Genomic DNA, 19,984 nt, shown 5'->3' on the forward strand with positions numbered 1-19,984 from the left:
CCGTGGCATGCTGGAGAACAGAATTAATTTTTAATTCCATCTTAATTACTCCAAGTAATAATCCATTTACAGCACCCGGCGGGGCCAGCGTTGCCGGCATCCCCCCGGGGTGCAGCGGTGGTGGGACACACGGCCGTCCAGCCGCCCAGTGGGGTGGCACTGGGTGCTGAGCACCCTGTGCTGGGTGTATGGGGATGGCCGGGAGGACACGGCACAGCCCGGCTGTCCCCACCAGCATGGGCCAGGCTGGCCCAGCCCTGGCAGCAGTGGAGTGGGATCCAGCTCATCCACCCCCTTGGCTCCTTCCTCGGCAAGAGGGAGAGCGAGCAGAATTGAAAGTGATCTCCCCAATCTGTATTAATTAGCGTCTATTAACTCGTCAGCGCGCCCAGCCGCTTCCCCAGTGACAGCCCTGCCATGCCGGGCCGCGGCGCAGGAGGGACATCGAGGGTGACAAGAGACGTGGCTGGCGAAGCCCAGCGCCGGCGTGGCACCCAGGCGGCACCGCGTGTCGTGGGGGCAGCACGTGGCGTGGGCACAGGGCAGAGCCGGACCCCCCGTGTCCCTCCCCAGTGCCATGCCGGGGGTCCTGGAGCCCGGGCTGGGGGTCCCTGCGCTGCGAGGTGAACCGGTCCCGGTTCCCATGGCAGCCCCCCGGGAGCTCACGTGTGGCGCGGTGACTTCAGCAGGAGCAGATGGAGCGGCGAGGAGTAAAAACATCCTGTTTCCATGCGAATGCCATTAGTAATAATGAGCCAGCCTGAAGGAGGGTGTTTACGCCGTGCTGGGGCTCCTGCCCATGCAAGGGGGCTGGTGGGTGCCTCTGCCAGACCCAGCGGTGCCCATGCGGGATGTGCCGGGGTTCAGGGGGGACACAGCACAGGACGGTGGGCAGGGAGCAGGCACCCACGGGTGCCACCCCCCGAGCTCCATCCCTACCTGTGCACGCAGCCGGCACGAGACTGTATCGGCGTGGGGCTCTCCAGCAGTGGGAGCATCCTGATTGTGGGAGATCTTAACGAGATCCTCACCTCACCCACGTTCCCCGCTGTGTGCCATGGCCCCTCGCTGTGCTGTGCTGGCCGTGGCCGTGGCTCTGCTGGCATTGCCGGCCCTGCGCCGGGGCAGGTGGAGGCTGCGGTGCAGGCTGGAGATCCGCGCTGGCTTCACACCTGCCTCAGCTCTCGAAGGCAGCAGAACAATTGTTAATTGCTCCTGGAGCTGCTAATGAAATTAACTCTGCGTGGCGCTCGGAGCTGCTGCCCAGCTCTGCCCCCTGCCCGGCCCCTGCTGCTGGGGACAGGGGCTGCTCGGGGACAGGGGCTGCTCAGCAGCACTGGGGCTGGCTTGGGATCACCTCGGGCACTCCAAAGCAGCGTCCCCCCCCCTTGCCCCATGCCCACGCTGCAGCATAACACCAGCCTTGGTTGAGGACCTTGGCTGGACGGCACCCGGTGCCCGTGCCACCCCTAAGTGCGGGGAGGTGGCAAGGTGGGGCCTCGCTGCCCGCTGGGTGCCCACGGGTGGCACGTTTCCCTTTAAACAGTGTCCCCACGTCCGTGACATCTCCAAGTGCAAGCCGGCACTTGCTGGGGACACCCCGCACCCCGGTGTCCGTGGGGGTGCCTGGTGGGCTGGGGGCCCCCTGCCCATCACGGGGGGCAGCAGGGACTGGGGGAGAGGGCACGGGGGGGGTCTGGGCACTGTTCAGGGACGGGGTCGGTGGACACAGTTCACCCCCGGCGGGAGCGCTGCCGCGCCCGTGGGTGCCACCCGTGGGTGCCGTCCCCCGCAGGGGTGCGGTGCAGGGGGAGGGCTGCAGCCCACCCGTGCGCCCCCGGGCCGGGCAGCGCCGTGCCGGAGGGCGGCGCACGGGGCGGACGGCGGGGTGCCGAGCCGTGCCGAGCCGAGCCGTGCCGTGCCGGGGTGCGGGGCGGGGGCGGCCGTGCCCGCTCGGCGGCGGCGGCGGGGGCGCGCCCAGCTGTTGCGCCGTCCCTCCCGCGGGCGGGTCCGCGCTCGGCCGCCCCGCATTGGCGGCGCCGGGCGGAGCGGTGCGGGGCGGCGCGGCGCGGGCGGCAGCAGCGGCGGGGCCGGGGCCGGGGCCGGGGCCGGGGCCGGGGGCTCCATGGCCCGCTGAGGGCGCCGCGGAGCGCGGCCGCCTGCTCGCTCGGCCCGCAGCGCTCCGCGGGGCGCGCCATGGGTGCGCGGCCGCGCCGCCGCCGGGCCCCCGCCGCCTCCTCCGCCGCCGCCGCCGCCGCCGTCGTCGCCGCCGCGCCGGGACCGCTCGGCGCCCTGCTCGCCGCTGCCCTCCTGGCCGCCGCCGGTGAGTCCCCGGGCAAGGTCACCCCCGGGAGAGCATCCCCGGGAGGGCAGCGGGGGGGACCCCCCCGGGTGGGTGCCCGGCCGGGTGAGGGGTGCTGGGGGCTTAGGGGGGGTCCTCCCCCCACCCCGCCGGCCGCCGTGCCGTGCCGTGCCGTGCCCGGTGCACGCTGCCTCCCGGCCCCCCCCCCGGGCTGCGGAGCGCCGGGGCACCGCCTGGCCGCGGGGTGCCGGCTGGCCGGGCACGGGGGTGGTGCTGTGCGCCCTGCCCCGAGCCGGGCACTGCCGCCCCCTCCCCACGCCCACGCGGGGCCGCACACGCGTGTCCCCCCCCCCCCCACAACCGCCTCGCCCCCTCGGCTCCGCTCCCCGCCCCCCGCGGAGCCCGCAGTGGAGCTGCTCCGCGCCGGGGGTCCTCGCCCAGCGCGGGGGGTCCCTGCCCGCCCCGGCACCTGGCGGGACGCGGGGGACCGTGGCGGAGGGGACAGGGCTGCTGTCACCCCCGCGTGGGGATGGGGGGGCACCTGGGGGGCCAAGGAACGGGGTACGTGGGGCTGCGTCGGTGCTGGTGCAGCCGTGCACGGTCCGGAGCCCGGTGCGCCCCGTGTGCCCGCAGCCCCGGGGCCGGGACGCCGAGGGAGGAGGGGGAGCTGCCGTGCCGGGACCCCCCCCGTCGGCGAGCCGGGGGCTGCGGGGTGGGCGCGGGGGTGCCCGTGGTGGCGGCGGCTCCTGGCAGGTGTCACGTTAGCCTGGAAGTGGCGGCTGCAGACAAAGGACTGAGCAGGGGGAGGGGAGCTGCGCCCGAGCTGGACGTGTGCTCTGGTGGGGGCCCTGGGGCGGGGGGGGGCTTCTATGCACCCTGGGGTCCCGGCCACCATCCCTCCTGCCACCACCGCAGACGTCCCCTCGCCTGGTCTTGATGTGCCAGGCGGGCACGGGGGCACCCGCGTGGGCTGAGCGGGTACGCACCCTAACGGCATGGGGGGGCTGCAGCCCCCGTGCTACCCGCACGCATCCTTCCTGGCCGGGCACCACGGGGACCCTGCACCCAGTGCTCCCAGCACGGCCCCGTCTGCAAAGGGACGCTGCAGGGCCGAGCACGGTGGGTGGCACGCCGCCGTCCTTGGGGTGCAGCCCCCGTGGGTGCAGAGGACCCCGTACGCAGGACGCTGTGGGCACCAACCCCCAGCCGGGCAAGGAGCGCGGCTGTCCCCATGGTGACCCACAGACGGAGGGTGGCAGGACGGTGGGTGCGCCCCGTGCCGGGTGTGCGGAGGGAAAAATAGGGAGCCGGGGGGGGCGGCGGTGCCAGCGCTGGCTCGGGGCAGTGCGGTGCAGGAGCTCGCCCGCCGCTGCTGCTCGCTTGGCAGGCAGCTCACAGCCGGCCGCGGCGCGACCGATCCCAGCCACCTGCACGGCCGCCGCTCGGCACAGACATGGTGGGGCTGGGCCTCGGTGCTCTGGGTGCTTCTCCAGCCCGGCACGGCATGGCACGGCATGGCATGGCATGGCATCCCTTCCCCAGGGATGCTGAGGCACAGGTGCAGGACAGGGGAACCCAGGTGTCCGGGCAGGGGGCCCTGCCTGCAGCCGTGGAGCCGTGTCTCCGGACCTTGCTGTGCTCCCGGTGATCGCAGGGATGGGCAGGAGCAGATCCACGGGCAGCAGGGTGCTGAGGTGCCGGAGGTGCACCGCTCTGCTGCTGCTCTGGCGGGTGGCAAGGACACGGGGGCAGAATCCTTCCCTGAAGCCACCCTGGCCCACCGCTGCCCGAGGACCCTTCCCTTTCCCCTTCCCCTTCGCATCTCCAGCAGCTGGTGCTCACCCCCCCAATTCATCCAGGCCCAGTGCATCCCCTGCCCCCAGGGCACATCCCCATCACACCGACATCCCAGGGGCCACAGGGATTGGGGGCAGCTGTGGGCTGGGGGCACGGCTCTTACCATGCGTTGAGCCACGCAGTGCCGCCAGCTTCACCCGGCTTCCAGAGCCCCCCTGGCTCCACAGGGCACACCCACATCACTGCACCCCCATCCTTGGAGCCCCCCCAGCTCGCTGCATCCCACGGCAGGCTCGGCACCGGGGCGGGCAGGAGGGCAGGGCGCCGGGCAGGGCTGGCGCGCGCGGGGCGGCCGGGAAGCTGCCGTGCCAGCTGTCAGCGCGAGCGCGGCAGACGCAGCCTGCCCAGGGCTGTTTGTTCTGGCTCGGTGCCACGTGGGGCTGGCACTACATCAAACCTGGCGGAGCCTGGCAGGTGCTTGCAGGAGGGGACCGGGGCGCTGCCGGTGCCGCTTGGGGCAGGGCACCTTCGCAGCCACCCCCGGCACCTCGCAGCCATGGGTGCAGCTGGGGTCCGGTGCCCCCCCGGGGATGATGGCACCGTGCGTGTCCCACCCTGCCCTGCACCCTCGGTGCCAGCACTGCTCTGGCCGTCGGTACCATCGCTGCTCCTGCAGGTCGAGTGTCTGCCCGCCGGCAGGATGGGGTGGGCTGGCTCCAGACGGGGCACACTGGGACCCCCTCCTGGCCACGGGTGGGGGGCTCAGGCTCCAGCCCCCTCCTGGGCAGGCCTGACTGCTCCAGGGTTGTGGTGTGCTGGGGCTGCTGGTCACAGCCGTGGGGCACGGAGCTGTGGGTGGGATGGGGCAGGACCCCGGCGCCTGGAACTGTGGTGTGGCCAGAGGGGCCTTCCCCGGCCCCCCACCTGGTTCCCTCCCGCTGCGGCCGGGGACCCAGCGCTGAGGGTGACCTTGACGCTGCTCCCGGCGGGGACAGAGTGCGGTCAGAGCGTTTGCTCTTCACTGTCAATTAGAGGAGAGCCAGAAAAGCCGCTTGGCTCCCCGGGGCCGGGTCCCAACCCCACCACAGCCCAGACCAGGGCAGCCCCTGGGCAGCGCATCGCAGCGGGCCCCTCTCCCCGTGCAGCGCTCCGGCCGCTGCTTGTTGGGGCTGGCATGGCTTGGCACGGGTCCTGCCGGGGGGCTGGGGCCGGGGGCTCGGTGGGCACCGGGGGCTGGCTGGGAGCAGAGCTCTGTGCTACGGGGCAGCGGGGCTGAGAGGCTCTGGGGTGCCCTGGGTGCCCAGCGCTGGCTGCAGGGGCTGGTGGCACCCAGAGCTGGTGGCACCCAGAGCTGGTCTGCAGGGAGGTGAGAGGCTGCTGCCCCCTGCTGCTTTGCCGGCACCCCGTTGTCCCCAAAACCCGGCCGTGGGGCGGCGTGTTGGAGGCGTGGGCATGGTTCGGACCACGCACCTCGGCAGCCCCGTTGGTGGGCGCTGGGGCGGCGCGAGGGTGCAGCCCGCGGAGCTGTGCCCGCGCTGGCACATGCTAATTGCATGTAATGGGGAGAGTGTTATCAGCTAAAATCCGTAATTAGGCAGTTCCATTGTCATGCAAACCCGCCTGACTAATTCATTCATAACAACCGCACGCTTAATCAGCGCCCAGACGCTGCCACGCGCTCGCCGGGAGCCGGGCACCCTGCGGCCCCCACACAGCCGCTGCAGTGCCACGGGACGTGGCCGTGGGGCTGGCACCCGTGGGGGTGGCACCCGTGGGGTGCACGCCGGGGACTCACGTGGCCATCCTGTGGGGTGGTGCCAGGCAATGGGACGCTGGGACACGCTGTCAGGGCAGGGAGTGGCACCGTGCCCATGGCACACGGCCGTGCCCTGCAGCACTCGGGGACGCGTTGGCGCCCTGTGCCCATCGTCCCCGCTGCCCGGGGCTTGCCGCACACCAGACTGGCCCGGAGCCGGGCTGCGCTGCCCGGCCTTGGCGTCCAACCCTGCTGGCTCGCTGCCCGGCTGGAGCTGGCACCGGCGCCCGGCTGGCATCTCCGCGCGGTGCCACTTCGGCACCCGTCAAAGGGGACCCCGTGCCCGGGCTGCATGGAGCGCACAGGGCTGGCACCCCCAGGCTCTCCTGGGCGCGGCGGGACCGGCGTCCTCCACCCCCCAGCACCCGCCTTTCCCTCGTTTAGGCGGGCGCAATCAGCAGCAATTATTGCTTTAATTACCTGCTGCCGGGGCGCAGGCCGGGCGCCTGCGAAGTGCGAGGAAATCTTTCATTTTAATGGAGTGCCAGGCCTGGCGCGGGCCGCGATTTATGGGGCTCCAGCTGGGGATTTAATTTGCCGGCTGCAATGCCCGCGGTGATGCGGGGAGGTCCCCCGGGGGGGCACAGCCGGCGGAGGCAGGGGCTGGCACCCAGGTCCCCACCGCACACGGTGCCGGGGTGGCCGCAGGGCTGCGGGCAGGGGACAGGGGTGGCACGGCGAGCCGGCGGCACGGGGCCGGCGCTGCTGCGGCCGCCCGCGGGCAGGCTCTCCTCGCCAAGAACACGCTGACCTTCCCCGCGTCTCCTCGCAGCAGGCAGCGGCGTGCTGCGCTCAGCATCACTGGGGAGCTCGGAACCGGTGCTGGGCGCGGGAACAGTCCCTTGAGGAGCAGTGGGACCAGGCTGGGGGGTGGGGGGCACAGCCCCGGGGTGGGGGTGTAATGGGTGCTGGCGGGGTCCCCTCCCCACTGGGGCACCCCGCAGTCTCACCCTGCCCAGTGGCAGCAGTGCACCCCGTGCTTGGTGCTGGGGGGCTCTGGTGCTACATGGAGGGGCCCCTGGGGGTGGCAGCACCCGGGGGGGCACAGGGAGCAGCGGGGGCTGCGCATGGCGGGGCCGACAGCCCGCAGTGATGGGGTAAAGCCGGGTGCCCACATCCCCCTGGGAGGGCAGGGGGTGGCCAGCCCCGCAGCACCCCGAGTTTCCCCGGCACGCTGCCCCTTTGTTAGGCCCGCCGCTGCGCTCGTTAGCCCACGTGGGTGGGGGATAATTGATAATAAAGCCCCGCTTAATGCACTAGGTTTAGCAGCAGTGATTTATCGGCGCCGGTAGCACGCCGCCGTCCCAATTACCCGTTCCGCTGCTGAGACAGCGGCTGGTCGGGGCCGTGGCGAGCGGGACCAGCACCCCCCCGCCCCCCCCCGGTCCCCGTGTCCCCCATCCTCCCGAAGTTAGGCGGCTCCCCTTGCAAGGTGACATAAGCATCTCGCCTGTTTCCATGGCGACGCAGCGGCAGGTGAGCGGAGAGGCCGCGCGGTGTGGGAGCCCGGCGCAGCGCCGCGTGGGGGGCCCGAAGCCTGCGGGGTGCCCACGCTGCGCGGGGCGCCCACGGCGGGCGGGGTGGGTGCCCGCGGCCTGTGGGACGCCCGCAGTACGTGGGGGTGTCCGTGGTGTGCGTGGGGGGCACGCTGGGTTTGGGGTGGCCGTGCTGTGGGGTGCCTGTGGTGCATAGGAGAGAGCCGCGATGTGCTTGGGGTGCCCGTGGGGTTTGGGGGGCCCACACCGTGCTCCCTCCGCTCCCTTGCCAGGGTTCCAGGCCAGCTCCGTCCCACAGCCCTGCCCACGGCCGAAGCCCATCGGTGCCTCGACTGGGTCACACCATGGCAGAGCCACAGTGGTGCTCAGCGCGGTGCTAAGCGGCAGGATGGCATCCCTCTGGGGGGCTCCGTGGGTCTGCCTTGTGCTCGGTGCCCATCCCACCCTGTCCACAAGGCGCTGGTGGCCCCGTTGGGTGCAGGGCCTGGGGGGGGGGGGGGGGGCTCCTGTCCATGCTGCACCCACCGTGCTGCCGCCCTGCACCGCTCTGCTCGGCCGCGACGGGCAGCACCCGGCTCAGCGCCCTCCGTGCTCATTCCACGCGTGATTAAGAGGCAGGGCCCTGGAGCGCCGCGAGCCCGTTAACCCGCCTGCCAGCCGCAGCCCGGCAGCTTTATTGCTGTGCAGAGCATCCCTCTTAGTTCAGAAATAAAGCCTTTGGTGCTGGGTTGCCTTTCTGGCCGTTGCAGCCCCCCCACCCCCCCAGCACAGCGTGCACGGGAAGGAGGCATCAGCGCCATGGGTGCCGTGGCGTGAGCCACGGGGGCTGCAGTGACCCGCGTCACCGCCGGCACGCATCGGGGGGACACGCAGCCCCTGTCCGTGCCGTGACCCCCCAGGCTGCAGCTGGGGGTGGGTGTCATTAAACCGGTGAAATATGAAATGCCTGTATATCCCGGACAGGGGTTTTAATTAAATTAATTGCTAGCGACATTGTAAAAGTGCTGATGGGGTAATAACTGGCGCGTTATGGTGGCCGTTTATCTTCGCCGTGTAAATGAGCTGCCGCACCTTGCCCGTCCCGCTGGGCACCGCGGCCAGGCTTGCTCAGCGCCCGCTCCCTGGCCCGGAGGGGCCCGATCCAGCCGGGGGGAGCAGCGGGACACGGAGCCCCCCAGGACACTCAGCCAGGGCCCAAGGGATGCCCGTGTCCCCCGTGTCCCCGCTGGGCAGGCGGCGCTGCCCGGGTGGGCAGGGGGACCCCGCGCCTGGCGGCGAGTTGGGGGCACGGCGGGTGCACGGGGGGCGGCAGGCGGTTGCCAAACGAAGGCACTTAATTACTGCGCATTCCATCCCATTTAATTGCTTATTAAATCCTAACCAGCCAATTAGCAGCAGCAATTACAGCTTCATTCAGTGACACAATCGCTATTTTATCGTTTGTTAATCAAATGCTTATTTAGGGCCCTGTTTTATTAACTCTTTCCACAGCGGGCGCCTGCGTGGGGCGGGAGGAGCGGGGGCGCCGGCTGCGGGGGCACGCGGCTGCCTGCAGGGCTGGGGGACACAGCCACCACCACGTGCCACGTCCCCAGCGCTGCTGTCCCCGCTGGGTCCCTGCCCCTGTGGTGGCTGCCACAGCCCCCAGGCAAAGCCAAGCGATGCTCAGCCCCACCAGGGATGAACCTGCAGGGCCTAACCCACCCTCGCCACCCTGGGGACACCTGGGGACGGCCAGTCCCTGTGTGCCATGTGTGTGCAAGCTCCTGGGAAGTGACACGGGACGTGGCATGCCACCGTGTCACCCTACGCCGTGTCCCCATGGCACGGGAGTGGGGTGCGCACCCCGCTGGCTCCCACCACGCCGGGCTGCGGCCGGGCAGGATGCGGCCCCTGCGGCGTGCAGGGGAAGGGGGGCAGCGGGCGCCTGCAGCGCCCCGGGAGGAGTGAGCGATGTCCCTTATTGGTCACACTACATTTCCTTTTCATTAGCACTAAGTGCGGACATGAGGGATCGGCGCGGGTTCAGTGGGCGCAGCCACCGCGCTACTCCTCTCGCTGATGGATGGCGGGGCTGGGGGGGGGCTGCCGGGGCTGCCGCAGTGCTGGCGGCGGGGGCAGATAGTGGGGCCACCGGTGGCCCCGGAGGTGGCCGAGTCCCCGTGTCCCTGCAGGTGCTCAGCAGAGCGCGACCGTGGCCACCCCCGTGTCCGGCGCGTCCCCGGACCTGCTGCCCCGCTTCCTGCTGGAGCCCGAGGACGTGTACATCGTGAAGAACAAGCCGGTGAGCCTGGCCTGCCGGGCCACCCCCGCCACCCAGATCTACTTCAAGTGCAACGGCGAGTGGGTGCACCAGGGCGACCACGTCACGCAGCACAGCACCGACCGCAGCACTGGTGAGCGCCGGCTCAGCGCCGCTTCCCCCAAGCCACCGTGGCTCCTGGCAGCAGCCGTGGTCGCGGGGAGCCACGTGCATCCCTCTCGGGGGTTGCACGGAGCTGGGGACCCGCGGGGAGCTTTCCTGGGCGGCCGGTACTCACGTGCTGCCTCCCGTCCCAGGGCTGCCCGTGATGGAGGTGCGCATCGAAATCACCCGCCAGCAAGTGGAGAAGATCTTCGGCCTGGAGGAGTACTGGTGCCAGTGCGTGGCATGGAGCTCCTCCGGCACCACCAAGAGCCAGAAGGCCTTTGTGCGCATCGCCTGTGAGTGTCCGGGGCCGCCCTGGCGGGTCCCCAGGCAGGACAGGGCGCGGGGTGCTGGCCCCTATAACGGGGTGCTGCGCCTCCCCAGATCTGCGCAAGAACTTCGAGCAGGAGCCGACGGCCAGGGAGGTCTCCATCGAGCAGGGCATCGTGCTGCCGTGCCGCCCCCCCGAGGGCATCCCCCCCGCCGAGGTGAGCTGTGGGACGAGGCGTCGGGGACCACCGCGTGCCCTTTGCTTGCAGGGATGCCGTGGGTGCTCCCCGAACGGGCGCCCAGCGACGTCCCCGTGCCCACAGGTGGAGTGGCTGCGCAACGAGGAGCTGGTGGACCCGGCGCTGGACGCCAACGTCTACGTGACGCCGGAGCACAGCCTGGTGCTGCGGCAAGCCCGCCTGGCCGACACCGCCAACTACACCTGCGTGGCCAAAAACATCGTGGCCCGCCGCCGCAGCGCCTCCGCCGCCATCACCGTCTACGGTACGGCCCCGCTGCTCCCCGCCCCGCTGTGCCACCCCGGTGTCACTGTCCCCGTCCCCCGGCGTCCCCCCGGCCCGGCGGGTGCTGACGGGTCCCTCTCCACCCAGTGAACGGCGGCTGGTCGACGTGGACGCAGTGGTCGGGCTGCAGCACCAGCTGCGGACGGGGCTGGCAGAAGCGGAGCCGGACTTGCACCAACCCCACGCCCCTCAACGGGGGGGCTTTCTGTGAGGGCCAAAACGTGCAGAAAAGCGCCTGCACCACCCTCTGCCCAGGTACCCGCCGTGCCCACGGCACCGCCTGCGCCCCACTGCACCCATCGTCGCGCCCACCCCCTTCGTCTCGTCCTCCCACCCCTGTGTGTCTGTCTGTCTGTCCCAGCCCCGGGGCAGGGGAAAGGGTGCTGAGGGGGGTGCCGGCGGGGTGCTGACCCCCGCTGTGCCCGCAGTGGATGGAGCCTGGTCGGAGTGGAGCAAGTGGTCGGTGTGCGGGACCGAGTGCACGCACTGGCGGAGCCGCGAGTGCTCGGAGCCCGCGCCGCGCAACGGGGGCCAGGAGTGCCACGGCGCCGAGCTGGAGACCCGCAACTGCACCTCCGAGCTCTGCAGCCCCGGTGAGTGCCACGGGGAGGGCGCGCCGAGGGATGGGGGAACGGGGACACGGAGCTGCACCCAGTGCTGACGCCCTGCCCCGCGCAGCCGCCCAGGGTGCTGAGGACGTGGCGCTGTACGTGGGGCTGATCGCCGTGGCCGTGTGCCTGGTGCTGCTGCTGCTGGTGGGCGTGCTGGTGTACTGCCGCAAGAAGGGGGGCCTGGACGCCGACGTGGCCGACTCCTCCATCCTCACCGCCGGCTTCCAGCCCGTCAGCATCAAGCCCAGCAAGGCCGGTGAGCGAGGGGCACAGGGCTGCGTGCCCGCGCTGCCAGCTGCACGCTGCTGGGGCACGGCGTCCCCTGCTCCCTGGGGTGGCAGTTTCACGGGGGGGCACTCTGGGGAGGGACTGTGTGCTCCGTGTCTCCCTGGGTAGGAGCACTGTGCCCTGTGGGGTCTCTGGGAAGCGGCTGTGTGCCCCATAGGGTCCCTGATGCTGGGACAGGGGCTCTGTTATAGGGTCTCCGATGGCGGGCCAGTGCTTTGTATCCCACAGAGCCCCTGGCTGTGCGTAGGGGGCTCTGCATCCCATAGGGTCCCTGGGCATAGGGTTGGAGCTGGGTGCTCCTTGGGCCCTGTAGGGTCTGTGCTGTGGGTAAGGGGCTCAACACCCTTTGGCCCCCCGTGGGTGGCTGCGCCCCATCAGGTCCTTCCCGTGGGGCTGGGGCTGTGCCCCCCACGGCCCCCAGGACGGCTGCGCCCCCATGTGAGGGCGGCAGCGCCACGGCCCCCGCTCTGTGCCGCAGACAACCCCAGCCTGCTCACCATCCAGCCCGACCTCAGCACGGCCACCATGACCTACCAGGGCTCGCTGTGCCCGCGCCAGGACGGCCCCGCCAAGCTCCAGCTGCCCAACGGGCACCTGCTGAGCCCGCTGGGCGCCGGGCGGCACACGCTGCACCACAGCTCGCCCGCCGCCGAGGGCGCCGACTTCGTGGCCCGGCTCTCCACGCAGAGCTATTTCCGCTCCCTGCCCCGCGGCAACACCAACATGGCCTACGGCACCTTCAACTTCTTGGGGGGGCGCCTCATGATCCCCAACACAGGTACGGCGGGCACTGGGGGGGCCGCCCAGCGGCTGCGTCGCCCCACGGGGCGCAGGGATGGGGGGGCTCAGCCTGCTGCCTGCGTTCCCCCCCCCAACCAGGCATCAGCTTGCTGATCCCACCCGACGCCATCCCGCGGGGGAAGATCTACGAGGTCTACCTGACGCTGCACAAGCAGGAGGAGGTGAGGTAGGTGCCGGAGCTGCCGGGTATCAGGGCTGCGGGGGTGCCGGCTACGCTCATCCTCCCCAAAACCTCCTGTGTCCCCCCCCAGGCTGCCCCTAGCCGGCTGCCAGACGCTGCTGAGCCCCATCGTCAGCTGCGGCCCCCCCGGCGTCCTGCTCACCCGCCCCGCCATCCTGGCCATGGGGCACTGCGTGGAGGCCAGCGCTGAGAACTGGAGCCTCCGGCTGAAGAAGCAGTCGTGCGAGGGCACGTGGGAGGTGAGCGCCCCGAAGGGGGTGAAGGGGTGTGGGGAGAGGAACCCCCCCCCCGTGGGGGGCTTTTTTTTGGTGGTGGGGGAGGCTGCATCTCCCCGTGCCGCAGGACGTGCTGCAGCTGGGCGCAGAGCCGTGCACGGAGCTGTACTACTGCCAGCTGGAGGCGCAGGCCTGCTACATCTTCACGGAGCAGCTGGGGCGCTTCGCCCTGGTCGGGGAGTCCCTCAGCATGGCGGCCTCCAAGCGCCTCAAGCTGGTCCTGTTCGCGCCCGCCGCCTGCCCCTCGCTCGAGTACAACATCCGCGTCTACTGCCTCAGCGACACCCAGGACGCGCTCAAGGTACCGGGGCTCCCCGCCCTGTGCTGGGATTTTGGGAGGGGGTCTGTACCCCACACCAGGGGTGCACGGCGGGACGGGCTCTGCCCAACATCTGCCCACGCCACCAGGAGGTGATCCAGCTGGAGAAGCAGATGGGGGGGCAGCTGATCGGGGCCCCCCGCGTGCTGCACTTCAAGGACAGCTACCACAACCTGCGCCTCTCCATCCACGACATGCCCAGCTCGCTCTGGAAGAGCAAGCTGCTCGCCAGCTACCAGGTAAGGGGAACGGGGGGGGGGGGGGGGGCACGTGCTGGTTTTGGCACCCGGGGGAAGGATGGGGGGGGGGGGTCCCCGTTGCCGTGACCGCCCTCGCCCCGCCACAGGAAATCCCCTTCTACCACATCTGGAGCGGGCTGCAGCCCTACCTGCACTGCACCTTCACCCTGGAGCGCCTCAGCCCCAGCACGTGTGAGCTGGCCTGCAAGATCTGGATCTGGCAGGTGGAGGGCGACGGGCAGAGCTTCACCATCAACTTCAACATCGCCAAGGTGAGGGCAGGGTGAGGGGACCCCCCCCCCGGCATCCCTGGGACGAGTTCACCCCCGCGGTGCTCTCCCCTGCAGGACACGAGGTTTTCGGACTGGCTGGTCCCCGACAGCGAGGTGGGCTCCCCGGCCCTGGTGGGTCCCAGTGCCTTCAAGATCCCCTTCCTCATCCGCCAGAAGATCATCAGCAGCCTGGACACGCCGTGTGCCCGGGGAGCCGACTGGAGAACGCTGGCCCAGAAACTCAATCTCGACAGGTGCCGTGGGGACGGGGATGGGGACAGCGGGATGTCCGGCCTCATCCTGCACCCATGGCACCCTGCGGGTCCCTGGGAGCGGGGTGATGCTGTCGGTGAGCCGTCCCCGTGCCCTGACGCCGTCCCTCTGCCCCGCAGCCATCTCAGCTTCTACGCCTCCAAGCCCAGCCCCACGGCCATGATCCTCAACCTGTGGGAGGCACGGCACTTCCCCAACGGCAACCTCTCGCAGCTGGCCGCCGCCGTGGCCGAGGTGGGCAAGCAGGACGGTGCCCTCTTCGCCGTGTCCGAGGCCGAGTGCTGAGCCGCGGCGGGGCCCCGGCCCCTCTCCTGGGGACCGTGGGGCAGGAGGGGGCCCCGGCCGGCCCCCGGGCCCCGCTGCCCCACGGCTCCCGGCCCGCGCCCGCCGGGAGGGCTGCCCGTGGCTGTGGCCATGGCCGTGGGTGCCGGGCTCGGCGCGGGGCCGGGGTGCGGGCGGGCGCTGGGTTGTGCGTGGTGCGTGCGGTGCCGTCGTGCTGTCTCCGCCCGGGGCTGGGCGGCCCCGGGCCCCGTGCCGTGTTGTGTAAAGACCGTTTTTTTAATTCTGTATTAAGTGCATTCAAGTATTTACACTTGGCCTTATGTACATAGCGGTGCCGCGGGCGGGGGGTCTGGCGGACGTGAATGTAAATAAATTCGATATATATTGCTACGTGGGGCTCTGCCCAGCTGTGCCCCCCGGCCCCCTGCCTTCACCCCAGGAGTCAGAGGTGCGGAACAAAGCACTTTATTGGGGGCGAGGAGGAGGAGGACGGGGCTGTCCCTAGGGGCTGGTCTCCCGGCAGGCCACGGCCGCCACGAGCGCGGCGCCTTTCCCTGAGCCATCCTCCGACTGCAGGAAGGTGACGGCACAGTTGGGCGCGAGGTCCTGCAGCATCTGCTGGAGGTTCTGGGAGAAGCTGCGGGGACAGGACGAGGCGGCTGAGCACCAGCAGGGCCGCCCCGTGCGCCAAACCCCTTACTCGGGGCATGGATACGCGGAGGGCGCCCGCCGCACTCACTGCGGGTGCATCTTGTACAAGGTGCCGTCCACCCCCACGGTGATGGCCAGCTGGGCCAGGCCCCGGTTCTCCCGCATCTTCTCCACCACGGCGGCCAGGCCGGCGGCGCAGAGCTGGGCCGCCCGCAGGGACACGGTCTGGCACACCTCGCGCACCAGCACGCTGTCCTCGAAGCTGGCGTCCAGCTCCAGGTCGCGCAGGATGCCCTGCACCTGCTGCAGGGCCAGCCCGTCGCTGGCCCAGAGCAGGGCCACGGTTAGTGTCGCTGTCCCCGTCACCATCCCACTGCACGGGGTGGAGGTGGCAGCACCCCGCGCCCCTCAGCCCCGACACGAGGGCTCCCCACACTCACGTCTCGATGGTGGAGAGGAACGTGGTCTGGAAGATGTCCCTGGTCTGGAGCTTGAGAGAGGGCTTGCCGCGGAACAGGAGCTGTTTGTCCACCATTGCCAGCAGGATGTGGCGCACGATCTCACCCAGGTACATGCCGCTGATGAGCTTCTCAAACCTGCCCCAGGCACAGCCCCGGCTGCATTAGTGCCCCCCCAGAGCCCTGCCCACGCCAGGTCCCTCGCCCACCTCTGCTTGCCCGCGTTGATGGTTTTCTCGTCCACCATCCGGTCGAAGGTGGTGAAGATGTCGTCCAGGCAGCCGTTGTCCCCGAAGGCCCCCCACTCCATGTTGATGCACATGCGGCCCTCGTCCCCCTCCACGGTGCCCACGTTCTTCCTCTCCTCCATGTAGCAGGCGTTGGTCCCCGTCCCTGCAGCCCAGCGCCGCTGTCACCCGCCGGCCCCAGCCCCGGCAGCACCCGGAGAGCTGGGGCGAGGAACGGGAGAGTCCCCCCCAGGTGCAGAGGTGCCCCTTACCCACGATGAGGCCGATTTCACATTTGGGGTCGTCATAGCCACAGGCCATCATGGTTCCCACGGTGTCATTCACCACGGCCACCACCTTCAGCGCTACGTGCTGGAGGCAGGAGATGGGGACACGTGGCTTGGTGGCACCCGGTGGGTTCCAGGTGTCACCAGCGGGCTGGCACCCGGGGGCTCAGGGGAGGGGTCCCCAGCCCTTCCCCACCTGTTTGCGCTGCGCAGCGTCTCGCAGCAGCTGGACCACGTCCTGCCCCACGCAGCCCGAGGCACTGAAGCCTTTGGTCCAGGTCAGCAGCACGGCCTGGAAGAGAGACAGGAGCAGGGGCCAGGCTGCATCACACCCGGGGACCCTTCCCATCCCGCGGGGCCAGCGCCGCCCCCTCACCTTATCCAGGCCCAGCTGCTGGCAGGGGAAGGAGAAGGTGAAGCCGAGGGGCAGGACCTGCTCCATCAGGTTCTGCTTTGTCTGGAAGTCCATGATGCACTCGATGATGTGGTCAAAGAGCTGTGGAGAGGGGCTGCGGTCAAGCTGGAGCGACGCAGGGGGGGCTGTCCCCAGGCATGTGCAGCGAGGCAGCCCCGGGGCAGCAGGGGCCGAGGCGATTCCCAGCCCTCGGCCGGTGCCGTGCTCCCCGCACAGAACCTCACCGCCTCGCCGGTGCCCTGCATGAGGGACGTCGGGACGACGTAGATCTCGCTGGCCATGTGGATGCCTTCCTGCATCACACGCACCACCAGCACCCGGAAATTGGTCCCCCCCAGGTCCAGCGCCAGAAAGTCGCCTCTCTCTGCGGGGAGCACACCTGGGGGCGTGAGCGGGGCCAGAGACCCCCCCATCAGGCCCCTTTCCCCACGCCCTGTCCCTCACCGGTGCCGTCGGGCGTGTTGCAGACGTAGGTGGGCAGCATGCGGACGGAGGCGTCGGCGTTGCTGTCCCGGCCCAGCCCGCGCTCCATCTCCTGCCTCATCAGCGCCTGGACACGCTCCAGGTCGGCGCGGCTGAGCCGCAGCGGGGCCAGCAGCTGCTCCACCTCGTGGCGCTGGGTCAACAGGCGCTGGGCCACCGCCGTCACCATGGCCACCCCCAGCCCGTTGGTGTCCGCCGAGGGCACCAGGGTGGCCGTGCACTCGGGGGCCAGCAGCCCCGCCACGCTCTGCAGGATCTCCCCAAACCTGCGGGGAAGAAGAGGAGGGTGAGAGCTGCCCTTGAGGCATCCCAAGGGGCGATGTCCCCAGCCAGGAGCCCCGTGTCCCCCCCCCCGCACCTGGCGTGGGCCTGGTAAAGCTCGCCGTCCACCCCCACGTTGACCACCAGCCGCTCCAGCTCCCGGCTGCGGCACATGAGGCTGAGGATGGCGGCCAGCCCCGTGGCGCTGAGCGCGGCGGCGCGGCTCACCACCGCCCGGCAGATCTGCTGCACCCGGCAGCAGTCCCGCTCGCTCGGCTGCAGCCCCAGGGCCTCCAGAGCGCTCCTCGCCTTGGCCATGCCCGTCTCGTTGCTGCAAGGGAGAGCACTTATGGGGCCACCCGCTTGCGGCTGGGGGCACCCACTCATCAAGCCTCCTGGCCACCAGCCACTCACTCCATGATCTCCAGGACCTGCTGGGTCTTGAACGCGTCCTTGTTCCCCAGGACGGAGGTGCTGGCCCCGACGAAAAGTGCTTGCTCAGCAGCCAGCATGAGCACGGCGTGCCGGACGATCTCCCCCAGGTAGAGGCCGCCCACCATCTTCTCAAACCTGCGTGCGGTGGGAGTCAGCCCCCTCCCCAGCCACAGCCCCACCACCCCCCAGCCCTCTGAGAGCACCACGGGGGGGGGCATTCACTCCTGCTGGCATCCCCGTCGCTGCGAGGGGCCCCCCAGGACCCCCCTCCCTCGCCGCACCTCCTCTCCCCGGGGTTGGAGGACTCCTGGTCCACGCGGTGGTCGTAGGGGGTCAGCACGTCGCCGAGGGCGCCGTCGTCCCCGAAGCAGCCCCACTCGCTGTTGACGCACATCCTGCCGTTGCTCTCCTCCACCACCTCCACCAGCTCCGCCTCGGCCATGAAGCAGCTGTTGGTGCCCGTGCCTGCGGGGAGCGAGGGGGGCTGAGCGCCGGCGCAGCCCCCCCAGCACCGCCGCGCCGTGGCACGGGGCCGCCCGCTGCTCACCCGTCACCAGGGCGATCTCGCAGGGCTTCCCCCCCCAGCTGCTCGCCATCATGGTGCCCACGGTGTCGTTGAGCAGGGCGATGACTTGCACGTGGTAGAGCTGGCGGGGAGTAGGGCCTCGTCAGCTCCATCGCGGGGGGCAGCCCCCAGCCGGGACCCTCACCCCTCACCCAGCGCCCTACAGCCTCCCCACCACCTCCAGCTTGTTGATGGCTGCCTGCAGCAGCTGCACGACGTCCTTCCCCTCCACGTCGCTGCACTGGAAGCCCTTGGACCAGGAGATGAGTTCGGCCTGCGGAGAGCACGGGGGGCGAGCCGTTGGCCATCAGCCTGGGGGTGGCTCTGTCCCCCCGGCCAGCTGCCCCGCTCACCTTGCCCAGCCCCGTCTGCCTGCAGCTGAAAGGGAAGACGAAGCCCAAGGGGAGGCGATGCTGAGGGCTGCCGATTTCCTCCAGGAACTTGTGCACGCATTGAGCAATGAAGTCAAAGAGCTGCAAAGGCGCAGGGTGAGCAGCTGCCCCCCTGCCCCAGCACCCCCGGGTGCGGGAGGTGGTCGGAGCCCTGTGGTACCCAGCCCCTGCCACGGGCCCCCCCGTACCGCTTCCCCGGTTCCCTGCAGCATGTCCGTTGGCATTTCGAAGATCTTGTACATCAGCTGGGGGCTCTGGTTTCCGTCGCCCAGGAGGGTCACAAACAGGGTGCGGACGTGGCTCTGGCACAGCTCCACCACCATGAAGTCGCCCGTCTCTACGGGGCAGCGGTGGCAGCGTCAGGCAGAGACCTGCCCGTGGCAGCCCCCACCCGCCAGCCCAGGATCCGCTCCTCACCCTGTCCCAGTGACACCCACCCCCAGGGGAAGCAGCAATTCCCCTCCTGAGACCACCGCAGGGCCCCAGGGAGCTGGCTCCTGGCCTCTGTCCCCGCACAAGGGCAGCTCTCAGACCCCAAAACCAGCCCGAGGAGGGGATTCCTGCGGCACCCTTCCCTGGCACCCCGGGGAGGCGTGCAGAGCTGCGGGCAGCGCAGCAGCACGTCCCCCCGGCCACCTCACCGGTGCCGTCAGGCGTGGAGCAGATGAAGGTGGGCAGCATGCGCACGGTGGCTTGTGCGTGCGTCTGTCGGCTCAGCCCCTTGTCCATGGCCTCCAGCATGCGGCACTTCACCGCCTGCAGCTTCTCCAGCGAGGGGGTGAGCGACATGAGCGCCCGTTGCACCTGGGGACAGTGGGTCAGGGCAGGCCGGCAGGACAGGGGGGACAGGGGACACCTCTCCCTGGGCACGGAGAGGCAGGGACGGGCCTTACCGGCGTGCAGGAGGGGATGTTGTCCTGGTGTCCCAGCTGGAAGCTCCCCAGGGCCCTGCGTGGGGGGATGTGGCGTCACCCACCGAGCCCCCGGCCGTGCCGCAGCATGGCCGGAGGGGCCTTATCCCGGCCGGGCCTCCCCACCTCCCCTCCGCGTCCCTGCCGCAGGGGGCCGAGGTCTGGGCAGCGTCGTGGCTCGGCAGCGTCCCGCCGCCGTCACGACCGGGCAGCCGGGGGTAGAGGGCACAGCTGCGCCCCACGACGGCGATGGCGCAGAGGCTGTCCTCGAGGCTGGGCGCCGCAGGAGAAGGCTGCTGCCCCCACATCACCATGCCCACGCACCTGCAAGAGGCCGGAGGCTGGTCTCTCCCCAGGGAGGGGACATTTAAAACCAGGGTGGGGGCAAGGAGGAGGGGTGGGGGCCCAGCTCTCTCCCCACTTCCCATCCCACCCAACCCCACAGCATCCCCCCCAGCTGCAGGACCGCAGCCCCTCACCGGCTCACGGGGGGCAGGCGGCCCCTCTCCCCGCGGGGGCTCCACGGGGCCCTGCCGCCGCGGCTGGGCTGGGAGCCGGGGCGCCTGGGGCTGGACATGGCGGCGGGCGGGAGGCACCCGTTGGTGGCACCCTGGGTGTGCTGGGCGGGGGGGCAGAACCGTTGGTAACGCCGCTCCCCGTTGCCCTGGCAATAGAAGCCAGGATCAGGCCCATGGGTGCTGCGTTGGGGCCATGGGGCTGGGGGTCTGGGGGGTCCGATCCTGGGG

General features: G+C 70.6%; 2 protein-coding genes across 7 annotated transcripts; one reads left to right on the top strand and one right to left on the bottom strand.

Annotated features, from left to right (window-relative positions):
* Positions 1–2,181: 2,181 nt before the first annotated feature.
* UNC5A (unc-5 netrin receptor A) lies at positions 2,182–14,544 on the top strand. Of its 2 annotated transcripts, XM_080555163.1 has the most exons (16): positions 2,182–2,323; positions 9,586–9,807; positions 9,971–10,114; positions 10,203–10,306; positions 10,412–10,592; positions 10,700–10,867; positions 11,041–11,205; positions 11,291–11,479; positions 11,990–12,289; positions 12,391–12,478; positions 12,564–12,732; positions 12,836–13,069; positions 13,177–13,326; positions 13,434–13,598; positions 13,674–13,852; positions 13,991–14,544. In XM_080555163.1, the coding sequence occupies exons 1-16, from the start codon at positions 2,197–2,199 to the stop codon at positions 14,154–14,156; spliced, it is 2,751 nt and encodes a 916-aa protein (XP_080411289.1). In that variant the 5' UTR covers positions 2,182–2,196; the 3' UTR covers positions 14,157–14,544. The 2 variants fall into 2 exon arrangements, with proteins under 2 accessions (XP_080411289.1, XP_080411290.1); XM_080555164.1 differs by lacking the exon at positions 10,700–10,867.
* Positions 14,545–14,654: 110 nt separating this feature from the next.
* On the bottom strand, positions 14,655–19,886 carry HK3 (hexokinase 3; the record flags this gene model as incomplete). 5 transcript variants are annotated; one of them, XM_080555161.1, is made up of 19 exons in its annotated part: positions 19,365–19,886; positions 19,221–19,275; positions 18,969–19,131; positions 18,516–18,664; positions 18,289–18,408; positions 18,114–18,209; positions 17,918–18,017; positions 17,652–17,835; positions 17,350–17,505; positions 17,033–17,266; positions 16,636–16,940; positions 16,416–16,555; positions 16,153–16,272; positions 15,973–16,068; positions 15,762–15,861; positions 15,472–15,655; positions 15,245–15,400; positions 14,893–15,126; positions 14,655–14,790 (listed from the first exon to the last, which is right to left on the bottom strand). In XM_080555161.1, exons 1-19 carry the CDS (start codon positions 19,664–19,666, stop codon positions 14,655–14,657), a joined length of 3,030 nt encoding a protein of 1,009 aa, XP_080411287.1. In that variant the 5' UTR covers positions 19,667–19,886. The 5 variants fall into 5 exon arrangements, with proteins under 5 accessions (XP_080411287.1, XP_080411286.1, XP_080411284.1 ...); XM_080555160.1 differs by having other exon boundaries at positions 15,973–16,272; XM_080555158.1 differs by having other exon boundaries at positions 15,973–16,272; positions 18,289–19,131; positions 19,365–19,562; positions 19,718–19,886.
* Between the last annotated feature and the right edge of the window lie 98 nt (positions 19,887–19,984).

This window comes from Anser brachyrhynchus (assembly GCF_964034855.1).
Source record: "Anser brachyrhynchus genome assembly, chromosome: 14".
In the NCBI taxonomy this organism is placed as follows: Eukaryota; Metazoa; Chordata; class Aves; order Anseriformes; family Anatidae; genus Anser; species Anser brachyrhynchus.

Coding starts and splice junctions, on each gene's coding strand:
- UNC5A (XM_080555163.1), top strand. CDS start 2,197: ATGGGTGCGCGGCCGCGCCGCCGCCGGGCCCCCGCCGCCTCCTCCGCC. Junction 2,324..9,585: donor TGCCCTCCTGGCCGCCGCCG/GTGAGTCCCCGG, acceptor GTGTCCCTGCAG/GTGCTCAGCAGAGCGCGACC. Junction 10,593..10,699: donor CGCCGCCATCACCGTCTACG/GTACGGCCCCGC, acceptor CTCTCCACCCAG/TGAACGGCGGCTGGTCGACG.